Here is a 17,158-nt window from a genome sequence, read left to right as displayed (position 1 = left end):
CACTCTGAGGCGCAGAATTAGCTTGAGCCTCAACTAGAATTAAGGGCTAAAGTTTCCCAACAACAACAACAACGCCTTTTGAAATAATGTTATGATACCGTAACGTTCCGCTTTTATTCTGATCATGCGCAAACCTCATTATTACACATAAATAGACCCAACCTTAACAAGAATGAAGCAGAACTGAGTGAATGAATTGGTGTCGTTATTAAAGCTCAAATTTTTCAAAGTTTATTCAATATTTTTTCTTTTAAAGTTATTACTAGAAGGGATTGTTTGGAGTAATATGTTATTTGTTACGTGAAGTCACGAATCTGAGCACAACTCAAGTGGCATGTAACATGTCATGAACATTTTTTCTATGCAAAGTGTATATGAATCGCTAACAGCAGAAAGGAAACATGTCAACTTTTTCAAAAAAATTGTTTTCAATAAATCAACTATTTTATGTAAGATACATCGTTTACTGTAGAAAGGAAACATGTCCAACTGAAAGCATTGTAATAGCGACGTTTTGAATATATCGTTTACTGCAGGTTTAGGATTTATCAAGTTTTTTGTCTCTCCTGTAAAATTATGAAAACTGGACATGTTGGCTTTCTGCGGTTAGCGATTCATATACATTTGTATCAACTCAAAGTGTAAAGGCACTGCAACTTCGCTCCGTAGTATAGTGTGACACACTTTTACAAGTATATTAGTAATTGAAAACAAGAATAGCCTATGACTACCACATAACCTTATTCCTTCAGGTAGACAATTTAAGAGCTTGAGTCCCGAATAATATGGTCCTTTTTCCAAAATTGTCAGTCTGTATTAGTATGTTCTATATTAACATTCTCAATTCACAATTTCTTCTAATATTTTGGGACCAAAAATGTCTGTGTTTGAAAGTGATGAAAAACATAACCTTATTGGATTAGTTTTCAATCAAAATTCGGGAATGGAATAGTAAAGGCTATAAGCCTGGTTCATCAATCCCAATTATTTTATGATTATGTATTTTTATAATTGTTGAATAAATATAATATAATAAATATATTTAATAAGATAAAAATTAGTGATTTGAATGTTGCTATTTAATGTGTTCAAGGATGATAGATTCACTTGAGATGATCATCTATAAATACTGAAGTCATGAAAATCATTTACATTATTTATTCTGAAATCTTAGAAATTTATTGATTTTTCCTGCATTTCCATTGTTGAATTTAATCGATGCTGAAATTGTGTTTGAAGAATATGTTAGTGAATAATTATGGTGTTTGTTTTTATTAGCCTATCATAATTATGACATTACATGTGACATACATTGGGCCGGTTTCCGAGCTCGGGATTTTGCCAAGTCCTAGACTTTAAACAGCTGGAGTCAGAAAATTAGTTTTCCAAAACGGGGCGTAGTCGCAGTCATTGTCATAGTCACGTTTGAATTAAATTTCGAAAAACTAGAAAATTGAACAAAACATAAAATAAAGAGAAAATAGTGTAAAGTTTCAGCTATTTTGAATTATTTAGGTATGTCTAATTTCGTCAAGGAAAAACGTTTCCAATTATGGAAATTAGAAAACAAAAACTACAAGTACTGTTATAAAAAGGTGCGACTACGCCCCGTTTTGTAAAGCCAATTTTCTGACTCCAGCTGTTTAAAGTCTAGGACTCAGCTAAATCCCGAGCTCGGAAACCGGCCCATAGACATATCTAAATATCTGTACCAGTAATAAAAATTTGTCTGATTCGAATTTGTTAGTTTTTAGTTTACTCTGATATCCCTTTGACTACATAATACACTACTAAGCATTCTAGTCTTCCCCAGAAACTGGAATATACAGTATTAATGTTCAGCAAACTCTTCAGACGACACTGATAACATTGTGAGGAAAAAATAACAATTAATTTTGTCAATCATAGCGGAAGCTGGAAACGCTCCTCTATTGTCGTTCGTTGAACGCCCATCATTACCAAATGGGGAGAAGAATTCCGCCTCAAAATAATCGAGCACCATCTTCTAAAATAATTAGTTAATTATTTCAAATGAGTGAGCTCATTATACCTAGCTAATGTCTGATAATTTTTCTCGAACCTCTTCAAACTAAAATCTTTGGCAATCTCAATTTTGCCACCCTTCATGGACCTCATCATTAATCTTGTCGCATTTAAATCTATCTATTTATAACACAAAAGGCTGTAATTAAAACCATACTCCGCAAACCCAGAGACTATCCCACCCAGCAAGTCTTCAGGGATTTCCAGGTTATGACCTTAAGACAAATATATCTGAAAATATTAATAAAATACATAAATAATTATAAAGATAACTTTGAAGAGGCTGATCGGCCGACATACTCACTCAGACCAAATAGTACAAGGAAATTCAAAATTTTTCATAGTAGTCTAAGTTTGTTGTGTAGACAGCTTATGCACATTAGCACAAAGTTCATCAATTTACTACCGCCTCTTTAACTGACACATCATAAAAGGAATAGTCTAAACGAATGGATTTGTATGAATTTTTTTCATGAATTGAGTTTCATTTGAATTGACATTCTCATTGAATAGCCTAGCAAGTACATAATCATCTTAATCTCTTCATTCTCTTGTATTTTTCTCTCATTCATATTCTCCTTCTTTCTTATTTCATTTATTTATTAATTTTTTTTTCTAGTCCGATTTGTTTCATTTGTATAATTTAGATCAACTAAATCAATAACTATATTATTAGGGTTAGAATAATGACTCCCACCAGCGAGCAAGTTTTACTTTTGCTGGTGGTGCCATGGCGAATATCCTTTTGTTAAAGAAAAAAAAAGTATTCTTATTCATAATAATCACTTGTTAAGAATTTTTAACAAAATTGTATTTTGTTTTTTATGGCAATAAATTTTGATTTGATTTGATTTGCTTCATTCATAGATATTTTTGTGACGAGGGTATCATTCATTACAGTAATGGATTTTACAAAGCTCTCTCGCAGATCAAGCAGTGTTAATCATTAGCAAGCAATACACTCTCAACTTAACAATGCATCTCGGTTATAATCCTGCCTTAGTGCAGCTATCTGAGGTCAGAGATAAGGGAATATCTGTTCAATAGTGAGGTCCACGTTATAATGACAGTAGTTGTTCAACTTTGATGCTGCTATCCTTGTCTATCATTCGGCAAAGCCGGTGGTACTATCCTTTTCTAGCTCCGCAACGATGTCAAATCAGTTTTTGACCATGCAGAAATATAATTGATTAAGGCAGAGAATCGACAACGCTGTTCTCCTATCTTTATCCACTGCCATTATAACGTGGACCTCACTATAGTATTATTTGTTTCTCTATGGTGAGATTTACATTATAGAGTCAGCATCTGATTAATATTGGTTTGCTATCCTTGTCTGTCATTAGACAAAGCAGATAGCTCAACTGATTGCACCGGTTTTGGAATAATAAAAACAGACTATAGTGAGGAGGTGCACGTTATAATGGCAGTGTTTGATTAGCAATGGTATTGCTATCCTTGTCTATCATTCAACAGAGCAATAGCCCTATCTCTTTCTCGCTTTGCTCTGTTGCCAGATCGTCTTTTAACAATTAAGAATATTAATAATTGATTAACAGAATATTTCATCTTAATTATGAAAATTCATAATTGAATTATTGAAAAATATAATTTCTTACTTAATAAAATAAAATTATTAATATTACACCAATAAACCTGCATTAGCTACCGTCTATAGACAATAAATTATTGAAAAATATAATTTCTTTCTTAATAAAATAATATTATTAATATAACACCAATAAACCTGCATCAGCTACCGTCTGCATCACAAGACAGACGATCGGCAACGTTGTTCTATCTTTCTCCACTGCCATTATAACGTGGACCTCACTATAGGAGAATGCAGATACCTTTTTCTATATCCACTTGACTCTAACAAGAACTTGACGTACTGAAAACTGGATGTACTGAAGTGGCCTAACGGGGCTGGTTTTTGACAACTGAAATCTTGTTACATCAGGTGCTAACCTTACAATAAGAATCTCACTTTTTAAAGTAAATGCCGGTTGCACAAAAGCCGGATAAATTTTAATCGTGATTATCTCCACGAGAAACAATCAGAGAAGACCTTTTTGATAAGACGGCTTCTCTTTATTTATTTATTTATTCATATGGCTTTTATTGGCAGAGAGATCCTTTTGGATGTTCTGCCTCGCCGTATTACCCAATGTCATTTCCTATCAACACTCAAGTTTATAGGTTATACAGAGTGTTTACGAATCCCTACTAATTCTCTAGGGCATTGTTCCTGGGTAAGAAACATAACTAGATATCATATTTAAATTGTCCGGAAGTCTTCAGTTACTCACACAGCGGCCATTTTGCTTTTTTCACTTATTATTTTTTTGCTAAATAATGGTTGAACATACGAAATTGAAACGTTGCACTAACGTTTATCACAACGAGAAAAAACGACAAAAAAATTATGATAATTATTCAAATTCATAAAACAAAATGGCGGCCATTTGAAATTTAGTTTCTTAAATAACTCATAAACCGTTGGTTCTACAAAAAAAATACAGAAATAACTATTTTTAGTAAATTTAATTACCTTTCGATTGGTGCGCGACTTCTTAAGATTGGTCCAATATTAACTAAGATATAGCAGCTTTAGTGATATTTTTTAGTGAATAAAACAACATTATTGTTTGAAATAATCTAAAATAGCTTACAAATGACATGCAAAGCTGACGGAGACTGTTGCATTGTTGTGGCAGACTTTAGGCGCATGCCTTAGCATGCACTGCAACTAACCCCCAATGGTGTCTTATCACTAAAGCTGTCATATCTCAGTCAATATTGGTCCAATCTTGGGAAGCCAGGTACCAATCGATAGGTAATTAAATTTACTGAAAAAAGTTATTCTTGCAATTTTCCTGTAAAACCAACGGTTTCTGAGTTATTTTATAAACTAAATTTCAAATGGCCGCCCATTTTGTTTCATGAATTTAAAAATATATCAATTTTTTGCAGCTTTGTCTTGTGATAAATGATTGTGCAAAGTTTCAATTTCGTATGTTCAACCATTATTTAGCAAAAAAATAATAAGTGAAAAAAGCAAAATGGCTGCTGTGTGAGTAACTGAAGACTTCCGGACAATTTAGATATGTTTTTTACCCAGGAACAATGCCCTAGAGTATTGGTAGGGAGGCGCGAAAGATGGTGCGCCATCGGTACCATCTTCATCTCCACGTTCAGCCAGCTTTGCTGATAGCTGAGCGTCTTCCAATTATATTATTCAAGATATTTATTTATACATTGATGCATACAATATAATTCTCAACTTTGAATGATTGTGAAAGGTACAACAGGCTTAAAGCCCAAAACTGTTCCTTTCCCAAATTTAGATAGAAATTGTCCAAAAATAGGTTATGTTTACACACTTCATGATTTTTGTCCAATTTTGAGTCCAAAATATTTATAAACTAGGAATTTAGAATTTAGAAAAGTTAATTATTTTATTAATTATTTTCTCGTCACAATTTTACTTTGTGACAGTAAACACTCTGTATATTGGGTTCTTCATGTTTTCTCACTAAAAATTTGCACTTTCACTTCCTGAGTTTCTATTTTTTAAAGTTTAAAATTAAGAAAACTTCTCTGATTGCTCCTCGTGAAATGAATCACGGTTAAAATTCAACCGGCTTTTGTGCAAGACTGTGACATTGTGAATGGTGACTGACCATTTTGATAACCTCCGGATAGACGGGCTCGGTGAGGACACCGCGGCCGTTGGTGACGTGTTCGACCAACTCGTTGAGTGTACTGCGTTTCATCTCCTTGCCCTTCAGGTCGGCCATCGGGTCCATGAAGTCGAACGACACACAGCATTGGCGCAGCTTCCTGATGAACAGGTCCTCCTGCTCACAGGTTGGCACATCTGTCAACACAACACCACATTTCAAATTAAAATCTATTTCATCAAATTGAAAACAATACAAAAGATGAATTCTATTCAGGAGGAAAAAATAAATGGAAACATTGCAAAATATGATCTTAGCAAAGTAACAAGGATTCTTATTAGTGAAGGGGCGTTTACATTGGTCAAGTTTCGTTGAATTCACTAGTGCTTAGGGATATGAGACAATTGCAACTAACGCCAGAGACGACCCAAGATCGCAATCACTGGCGACTAAGATCCAGGAGAGCCGACCCCAAATAATGGGAAAAATGCAAGAAAGAAGAAGAAGAAGAAGTTTCATCGAATTCAATTTTTTAATTTTGAGTTGCATGGACGATTTTGAAAGCTAGATGTGAGGTTTGATTGGATTCAAGTTTTCATAACCTCAAAAGTCTATAAGTGAAAATCTAATTGATCTAAAAGTCTATTTCTTACTTGTCATGACTTATACGCTTCTTGTATTTTCACGTTGTTTTTATACATTCTACATTGAATTGACTGCCCACTGTTTCCATCTCGTTTTTCCATTTGTAGTTTGTATCACCTTGAATCCAAAAGTCAAATCTCTTTTCGATAATCGACCACAGATTTATGACGGAACGAAGTTTGAGTTTATAAACAAATAAAATAGTATTTCAAATAATTCAAAAAATGAAAGCATAGATTCTAATTGGTTCAATGAAAATAACACTGCAAATATAATCTTCATGAGAATATGATATTGAATTAAGAGAAATACAGAAACAAAGAATAACATGAAATGTCCCAAAAAAATTGCAAATAATCGCAACAAAAAAGCATGTGGTCTTATTCTTGAGAAAAGGAAATTCGGATTATTACCAATGGAAGCAGCATCCAAAATATAATATTGGAATTGAAAAAATATGCAACTGGATGTACTTTAAAGTTAATAAGTTAAAAATCTGGAGTGGCGCATTCGCACAACTTTCCTTGCCGTTATTAAAATCGATCACCTGACGCTAGTGTTCACGCGCATCTCAAGTCTACTATTTAAAGATCTGAGCCAGCTGGTGACAGGACAATAACGTTGGAGACACATGAGTTATCTCTTCATCTATATAATCAGAGAGAGTAGGGTTGTGTTTGTTCGTGTGTTCGTTTGTTCGCATCAAAACATGTCAACTTGGGGATTGCATACCGGACAAACGGGAATTATTTAAATCTCCAAATTTTGAACATAGATTCTAAAAATATCAATCTCGTGCACCTGGAAGCCCAAACTTCAATTCTCCTTCTAGATTTTTCAGAATTAATGTTCAAATTCATCTATGCTACCGTAGGCTACATGAAGTTCCATAGCCCAAAGTGTGTTTTTTTATGAGCTGGTTATAATGGTGTTATAAGACTACCATATAAGAACGGCTATGTAGCGCAGCGGTAAAACGCTTGCTTACGGAGCGATAGTTCCTCGGTTCGAATCCCCGATGCTTCCCAATTTTTTTTTTGTTCTTAATTTTTTCCCTCGAAACGTATTATTATCAATTATTTTTTGAAGGAATTCGTTTTCATTACTATTGAACTTGGATTCTATCAAATAATTATTTTTAATGTAAAATTTTGCCACCAGTACAAATGAATTGGACATAGTCTTCATGCTGTAGGCCTATAATTGAATTTAATAAGAAAAACATGAATAGATTACAATAAAATAAGTAATAAACTTATATTATTCAGTTATAATGTACTATCAGAATGAATTCCCAGTGAAACGAGTATTTTAGGTATTTTGTTTGGAATTGGGAATTGGCTGCCTGATTCAAATTGAGGAGGATCCTAATCGAACTAAAATTAATTGATGTATTGAAAAAATCAATATGATTCTGTGAGGTTTTCAAGTATTATGCATTCTTCAGTTTTCTATACTATAATAAAGGAAAGAACTGGCTTATACACGTAGGGAATAGGGAATTATGTTTGACGCATCATCACGTCTGAAATATACTCAACTGATTAATTTGAAATTTTGCATATATAGATTCTTCATTAACCGAGGATGGCCTATTTTCAAATTTCGAATTTTTTATTACGGCAAGTTTTCATTTTGCAGTTTAAAAATAGACCCTTGCGAAGCACGGGTTACCTACTAGTAGTGAATGATTTAATAGAATCAACAGCTGTCAACAGTTTGCAATAATCACATTTTCTCGAATTTTAAGCTTATTTTCAATTTTAGGTGAAAATGTTACTGAAAATTAATTGTAGAGATTTTCATTCTCAATCTTTTCCAATTGAATTTTTTTGTTTAAATTGTATCTGAAGCCTGATAATTGGGAATCTAAAATCAAACTTTGTATAGATGGGGTGGAGCTCCTGAAATTTTTACAGATATGGGACTTGTGGCAGTTGATAGAGCTTATCAATGACTATTTTAGATATATGATCAAGATCGTTGGAGCCGTTTTCGAGAAAAACCCTGTTTTTGACAACATTTTCGCCATTTTAGCCGCCATCTCGAATTGCATTTGATCGTGTCGGATCCTTATACTGTAAGGATCTCAAGTTCCAAATTTCAAGTCATTCCGTTGAATTAGGAGATGAGATATCGTGTACACAGACACACATATACACACACACCCACACCCACACACCAATACCCAAAAACCACATTTTGGACTCAGGGGACCTTGAAATTTATAGAAATTTGGAAATCGAGGTACTTTTTTCGGAAAGCAATACTTTCCTTACCTATGGTAATAGGGCGAGGAAAGTAAAAATGCATAATAGTTAGTACCTAGCACATCTGGATAAGGTAAGAAGAGACTGCAACAACAATTAAACTGATTATTTATTGAAGCAACTATTTATTTGGAAATATATACTACACCTACAGTCGACTACTCACTGCATCATTAATTAGTGTAGTTCTCACGAAGCGATTGCTTCCTTATAAGGCTACTGAGATGCACTCATCTCCTATAGTGAGGTCCACGTTATAGTGACAGTGGAGAAAGATAGAGGAACATCGGTGCCGATTCACTGCCTTCTATAGATGATAGCTGATACCGGTATATCTGATTCAATATTAACTGTTCATTCTTCTTTAAAATAATTAATTATATTTCATTAGTCAAGAAAATATATTTCTCAATAATTAAATAATGAATGTTCATAATTTATATGAATTGTTTTGTTAATTTATTATATTCATACACTGTTGAAAAACGATCAAGCAACGTTGAATATGTAGAACAGGATAGCGTCATCTGCATTGTTGAATGATAGACAAGGATAGAAACACCAATGTTGATCAAATACTGCCATTTTAACGTGGACCTCACTATAGTAGTCTATTAACGCGAAATTGATAGAATCTAAGTGCTGAATAATAAATAATTGTTGCACGTTGACCATATTTGGTCGGTCTAAAACGGTTGAGATCGCAAACCTCCAGGCAACAATACGCGTTGGCGAGTGAAATTAACTCCATCCTGCTTATTAATTTATTTATTTATTCTCAATCGTCACATAGTGTATTTTCAGTATCACTCAAATGACAGGTGGCATGTTGGAATAATAATAATGATAATCCTATACTATTAAACGAACAATTTCTGTTTAGATGTTTATATATCTGTATGTGACCGAATCTTGAAAACGGCTCTAACGATTCTCACGAAATTTGGAACAAAGTAGGTTTATGATATGAAGATTCAATTGCACTAGGTCTCAACCCTGGGATAACTCGCTGAAGGACATTGAAAGGATAAATACGTCCTTGGAAAAACAACTGGAAATTTTGTCGTCTGTCGATACCGTAATGGAATTGAGAGTGAACGAGTGCATGTGTGGGATCATTCAGCTAATCTCACGAGAAGAAAAATTCAGCAAGAAAAACTTATTTTCGTTTATTTCTCTTTTTTTAGAAAACATGTTTACTTCAGAAAGTCCAAAATAGTAACTAGATGCTGTTAGTGTAGAATAGTAGGATAGTATATTAACAAATATTGTAACAAACATAGTATATCATTCTAAATAGAATTCATAGTATATCTATTTGTAATTGATGTTGTGTTTGTTTTTTGAAGTGTGAATAAATTGTTATTTTCATGAGTGATAGTAGCTTAACCTAAATTTTGATTTGGACTGTAGTATAAATTTGAAAAGGGACAGTTTTGGACATAAGCCTGTGGTGCCTCCTTCCAGTTATTTTTATAACTGTAAAAATAATTGTACGACTGAGAAAATGAATAAATAAATATAAACTATAAATTCAATCTTTCGTTACAAATTTTCTATGCTTTTACACTCCAGCAAAGCTCGGTCCCCCGATATTAATTCCTATAACTAGTATCACTAAATCATTTGAATATTAGATAATTTACACTTCATTTTAATATTCAATTTTCCATTTTTCTGAATATTGAAAGGTACAACACAAATTTTATAATAGTCAACGCAATCTTAAGAAAATCCCAATCAATTAATGAGGATCTTATTTTCATCTCTTTTTCCTTTTCTCTTTTTTCAGTCCATTCTATTGCTTTAGTAAAATAGTGTGTTAAGGTTCGTACAGATATACGCGCCGCGAACAAGAGCAATTCACTTTTAATCAGCTGATAATATCTATATTTTTAAAGAAACGGTAAGATACACATATAAAAAGCTTGGCATCAGCTGATTAAAAGTGAATTGCTCATGTTCGCGGCGCGTATATCTGTACGCACCTTTAGACTCCCTCCAGCGGACCGTAAGTTGCATCTCACGTGCTGGATTGTATTTTTCTCAATAAGTAATATTAAATTTGGTTTGTGATTCGTTACTATGCAGTTCTGTATATTATAAACTTGTTTATGATATGCATAAGATTTCGTCTTGGAGACTCCAGGAGGGAGTATAAGACAACTCATTCTTATGAATACTCAATTCCATGCAGTACAACAGAACAGTCAAAGTGTATAAACCACCAATCCATACGCAATAGTCAAGTGAACATATAAGTATTTATATAATACTTATAATAAGAACATATATGTATTTTACATTTTTTTACTTTCCTTGCCCTATTACCATAGGTAAGGAAAGTATTGCTTTCCGAAAAAAATTAAGGTACCCCAATTTCTAAAAAAGTCCAAAAGAGTCCAAAAAAGTGGTTTTTGGGTATTGGTCTGTATGTATGTATGTATGTATGTATGTATGTATGTATGTATGTGTGTGTGTGTGTGTGTGTGTGTGTGTGTGTGTGTGTGGTGTGTGTGTGTGTGTGTGTGTGTGTATGTGCGTCTGTGTACACGATATCTCATTTCCCAATTAACGGAATGACTTGAAATTTGGAACTTAAGGTCCTTTCACTATAAGGATCCGACACGAACAATTTCGATCAAATGCAATTCAAGATGGCGGCTAAAATGGCGAGAATGTTGTCAAAAACAGGGTTTTTCGTGATTTCCTCGGAAACGGCTCCAACGATTTTGATCAAATTCATACCTAAAATAGTCATCGATAAGCTCTATCAACTGCTACAAGTCCCATAGCTGTAAAAATTTCAGAAGCTTCGCCCCATCAATGCAGATAGATTCCCAATTATCAGGCTTCAGATACAATTGAAACGAAAAAATCATTCACTATGAAGAGATATCAGACCTCATGTGTGTCTCCAGCGTTATTGCCCTGTCACCAGCTGGCTCAAATCTTTGAATAGTAGACTTGAGATGCGCGAGAACACTAGCGTCAGGTGATCAATTTTCATAACGGCAAGGAAAGTTGTGTGAGTGCGCCACACCAAATTTTTGTATTAAGCTTATTGAGAATAAAACTTCATTCATTCATGTCTGTTTCTATCATGAATTGGAAAATATGAATGGAAGAATCACTACTGAACAGAGTTATTGAACCAGGCAGTTTAGAATTCCCTCAGACGTGAAATACCTGAATACATATACAGAACCGAGAAATACAGGAGTCCTACAGTGAGTATGACTATTTTTGAACGAAGGAATGCACCAGGTTGTATGAAAGTGAGAGAATGTCATACTTATAGAAGGCAGGAGGTGTGTACTGTAGGTGCTTTTGTGCGAGCAAAACGAGTAGAGTATCAATAGAGCTGCTGAAAGCGAGAGCAAGATCCAAAGCGTTGTCACTCGAATTCCTTTCTACGATGTTGAACAGCAGAGTTGCTGTAGTGTGCTAGTGGTCCCGTGACAGCAAAATAATAATATAAGGAGCGAGCTTTAATAGCTTCTATATCAGAAATATCACTGTCTTGTCTGTGGTAATATATTTAGTATCTGTATCAGTTTCAATAACTTCTATTCTGGAATCAGCTACCAATAAAGGAAAGCTATTTATTTCGCTGTACACTGAATAGAGGGATTTTGTCGATTAATTCCTCAATGAAAAAGACAAAAATATCATAACTAAGGTTAGGTTAGGTAGGTTAGTAAGGGGAGTTAGTTCTCATGTATCTAGGAATATTATACAGAAAAACTATAAACATTTATTTTGAGCTTGAATACAATAGGCCCATCTATTGAAAGTCTTAGGCTAGGCACACACCAGTTAGTCAAGACAAGACAAGACACGTTTAGTCACAATAATTCACATAGTTGCTTATGACGATATGTCTAATTGCAATGCCTAATCAGTGTGTGTTGCTTCATAAGCAACTATGTGAAGTATTGTGACTAATCGTGACTAGTCTTGTCTTGACTAACTGGTGTGGGCCTAGCCTTATAGAAAAGGGTCTTATAAAAGCAAAAAAATACTAGCATATTATATTAAACCAAAATATTACTTATTTTTTTATTTATTTGAGATACATATGAGAGCACAAGGATAATATCCCATAATTGCTCTCTTAACACATAATACAAGTGAAACAATTTAAAAATGAATATTTTAGCATCTCTATTATTACCCCATTTCAATCATAACTGTAGGATGAACTTCATTTCAATGAAGGACAAACATGCACTAATACAAAATAGACTCTGTTTATGGTGTAGTAGAAGTGCAATTGAGGCTCAATTCAATTTTCTGCACACCTAATAACTCATTCCATAAATAATATTATTTCATCAGCTATAATCAGATCCATTCATAAGTTGTGTGCTAGACATGGCAACTATTCACAGATAGGACCTATTTTTAGCCGAATCAATTGCCTGGGAACTATTATCAGCGCAGTAAAGCCGTCTTGGGTGCAGATATAGGCGGCAGTGGCGATAATCGCCACACAATTCATGTCAACAGAGAATAGACGCAGGTCGGTAACTGGTATCTTGATTAATGCTATGTGGCACTTCCTACGGTGGCGTTTCCTACGAACACATAAATTGTGGCGTTTCCTACTAACCAAAATTCTATCGTGGCGTTTCCTACAAAGAACTGCTACCTGTTAGTACTCAACTTGTATCTGTTACGGTTACTTGCGTCTTGGAATATCTGTTAGGCGTATTTCACTTTTCATCAGCTGATGCTGCGCTTATTATATTTGTACCTTACTGTTTATAAACAAATAGAGATATAATCAGCTGATGAAAAGTAAAATGCGCGTATTCGCGGCGCTCAAGTACGCAGCTAAACCACCCTATGTTACTTTGTAAGAAGTGTCACTACATGAGAGTCCATCAATCTGCTCCATACAAATAACAGTGACAAGTTAACAGATACAAGTGGAGTACACGTAGCAGTTCTTCGTAGAAGAACGAAACGCCACGATCGAATTTTGGTTGGTAGGAAACGCAACATTATTGAGCAGATTACAGTAACAAATACATGTGGAGTACAGGTATCACAGAACAGCTCTTTTTGAGAAAAAACCTACATATATGGGCCTTAAATTTATTAGAAAGCTTCCTACTCACTTGAAAAATTGTGAAGATGTCAATGTTTTTGAGAAGGAATTAAAAAGTTTTTTGATGCTTGGAGTATTCTATACCACAGAAGAGTTTGTGTGTAGAGAGGGTTCCTTTGTGTGATTTTTTTCTTCTTTTTTTTGTAATACTGTATGTATTATAAATTTTTGACAATTCCTATACTCTGATTAGAGTCTCTGGGAAGCTTTAAAAACAAACAAACAAACAAAGGTAGCAGTTCTTCGTAGAAGAACGAAACGCCACAATCGAATTTTGGTTCGTAGGAAACGCCACGCTTGATGAGTTCGTAGGAAACGCCACCGTAGGAAGTGCCACGCTACCTTGATTAATGCCAACTGTTTACTGCCTTTCCGTGTTTTTGTTTGGCCCTTTCTAATTAATTACAATTGGCCACTCTGCTGCATTGTATAATATTATGACAGTAGGCTGGAATAGCAGACCAAACCGGTACAACATTATCTGTTGCTCGATGCGTTTCCCATCTCTTATTACGTCATCAGTTACAGTGTCAACAAGGAAAACTCACTAAGGTTGGCTAGTAATTAATAATAATTAGTAACCTCTGGAGAATTTGCTGCCAATCTCCTTTGAAATTGAGATAGAAATTGGACCAGTTTTTCTATAAACTTTACGAATTTATTTAGAATAAATTACTGCACACTATTAAAATGCGTCAAGAACTCTGACAAAATTTAATTCAGATATCACAGAATAGAAATTCCAGATTTAATATTTATACAATGACAGAAACACATTACCTTAAAATGATTGGTAATGGAGAAAGTCTTATAGCCCTTACTATTCTATTCTCGAGTTTTGAATAAAAATTAGTCTAAAATTTAAATTTATTATTGTTGTCATACAATAGAATATTCTTGTACAAGCAAAATATCAAATTTCATATTTTCGATTCACCTGGTTGATAGGCTATACACTTTTTAAAATACTTCCAAACAATTTTATTCGATATTATGAGAAATTCACTCGATAACACGGAATACTTTTATTTTTAGGCTTATGTGTACACAATATTTTCTAATGGTTGAGTCAAACATGTCTTTATTCCACAGAATTTCATATTACAATATTTGGGCTACAGTAGACAACATGACAGGAATTCCCTACAGGACTTTATAAGTCTGGAAACGGCTAATGCTATTAAATAAATAAATATATTGCTTTAATGCTATTATTGATAACCGGGCCGGTTTCCGAGCTCGGGATTTAGCTAAGTTCTAGACTTTAAACAGCTGGAGTCAGAAAATTAGCTTTCCAAAACGGGGCGTAGTCGCAGTTTTTATAACAGTAGTCGCAGTTTTTATTTTCTCATTTTTATAATTGGAAACGTTTTTCCTCAACGAAATTAAAAATTTCTAAATAATTCGAAATAGCTGAAATTTTACACTATTTTCTCTTTATTTTATTTTGTGTTTAATTTTCTAGTTTTTTGAAATTTAATTCAAACGTGACTTTGACAATGACTACGACTACGCCCCGTTTCGGAAAGCCAATTTTCATACTTCAGCTGTTTAAAGTCTAGAACTTAGCCAAATCCCGAGCTCGGAAACCGGCCCTAAATGTAACTACAGAATTACATTCTTTTCTCACTGGTTCTGAACTGAAGTGTATGAATTGAAGACGATATAAAGAAATAATTAACACATTCTAGAGAAATTCTACTAATTCATGATGTTCAGACAATGTGATAAATGAAGATATGATAGAAAGAATCCAGTTACACCGCTCTGAAGGTTCAGACAAGATTTTACAACTTTTGAAATTCTTTCAAGTATCTCAACAATATTTACTTGAATGATTAGCGAACCAACGCACTTCACTTAGCAAGTAGTTTGCAAGTAAAGTAACAACGAGTCGTAAGTAAGCAACCTTGACCGTCACACATCGACCTTAAGCTATCGATCCTGTGTACTGCATCATCAAGGGAGTCTCCTGGCTTCTGCTAATTTCTCCGGGGAAAAGTTGAAGCAACTGATTGGTTACAGTGAGGTCCACGTTATAATGACAGTGGAGAAAGATATAAGAACAGCGTTGCCGATTCTCTACTTTGCCACAGAGAATCTTTCTCCACTGCCATTATAACGTGGACGTCACTATAGTGACCCTCATGGCTGAAGAGCTCGCTCAAAATGCCGCTGATATTCTTTCTGTCAGCTATTCCATTAACCTTCCGGCAGTCGCGCTGTTATAAAAAGTACAACAGTGTCAGTTTTTCTGCTGCACAAAACTATTGAATGGGGTGGTGTCAGTGAATGAGTCACCTATGCATTCCAAAACTTACCCTCCATCACTCCACTGAGTTGCAGTATCAACCGAGCTATGGTTCAGTCTTTAGGTGCCATTTAGTCGCGACAGTGCATAAGATAGGGGAAGACTGTATACGGGGACTGTGAACGAACCAATAACACAGAATTGATAGCTTTGCTTGATGCACCTTACTGGGCTATGAAATGGTAATCATCCAAAATGTTCATAGGCGTAAAATAATCCAAGAAGATGGAAAAAGTAATGATACAATTAATTAATATTATGTTTTGACAGTAAACAGAGTAAATAACACTTGGAAAATTGAATGTTGTACAAAATACAACACGCGACTGCTCGTGTGATTGAGTAGAGCGCGACTACCGGTAGGTTAAAATCAATGGAAATTCATGAGATATAATTAAAGTTTAGATATAATTAAAGGTTAGAGACGTACTCGAGAGCAGAAAGAGTAATATCCATTGTTAAACAATGGCTTGATATTAATACATTGAGTATAAATACATCAAAAACTAAATATATTATATTTTCTCCTAGAATAGTTGGTCAATCAAATGATGCTATGAATTTAAAAATACATACAAATTGTGATTTTGAGAAATGGAAGGATTGTGCATGCCCTCAACTAAAAAATGAAGAATCTATAAAAGTATCTGGGCATCATGGTTGATTGTAACCTTAAGTGGGAGCCTCATATAGAATATATTTGTAAACGCTTAAAATTTATTTCCTTTATCTTTTATAAAGTCCGTAAAATATTAGACATTAAATTACTTAGGGTCCTTTACTTTGCCTATGTTCAATCGGTGCTGCAATATGGGTTAGTGGTATGGGGAGGAGCGTATGATGATGTTTTCATGAATAAAATTTTTACATTTCAAAAAATGATAATAAAAGCAATTCTTAATAAGCCCAGGGCTTTTTCTAGTAGTGAAACATTTGCCGAATTTAAAGTAATGACAGTACGTCAAATTTATATAAAGAAACTTCTCTATTATGCATGGATGAGGAAGGATGAATTTACAGTGAATAATAACGTTTCTATGTATAACCTGAGAGTTACATCTCATAACATTTATAATATTAAATATTC

The 17,158-nt window shown here is 34.1% G+C and overlaps 1 protein-coding gene across 1 annotated transcript in view; it reads right to left on the bottom strand.

The window, feature by feature from the left end:
- LOC111043857 (serine/threonine-protein phosphatase 2A 56 kDa regulatory subunit epsilon isoform) overlaps window positions 1-17,158 on the bottom strand; it is a 110,356-nt gene that overhangs the window by 18,334 nt on the left and 74,864 nt on the right. The window contains exon 2 of the mRNA XM_039427106.1: window positions 5,730-5,926. Within this exon, the coding sequence (XP_039283040.1) occupies window positions 5,730-5,926 (197 nt within the window). The remainder of the gene's footprint in view (window positions 1-5,729; window positions 5,927-17,158) is intronic.

This window comes from Nilaparvata lugens, chromosome 4, assembly GCF_014356525.2.
Source record: "Nilaparvata lugens isolate BPH chromosome 4, ASM1435652v1, whole genome shotgun sequence".
Classification (NCBI taxonomy): Eukaryota; Metazoa; Arthropoda; class Insecta; order Hemiptera; family Delphacidae; genus Nilaparvata; species Nilaparvata lugens.
Note: the sequence above shows the minus strand (reverse complement) of the source record. Positions and strands in the feature narration are given on the sequence as shown.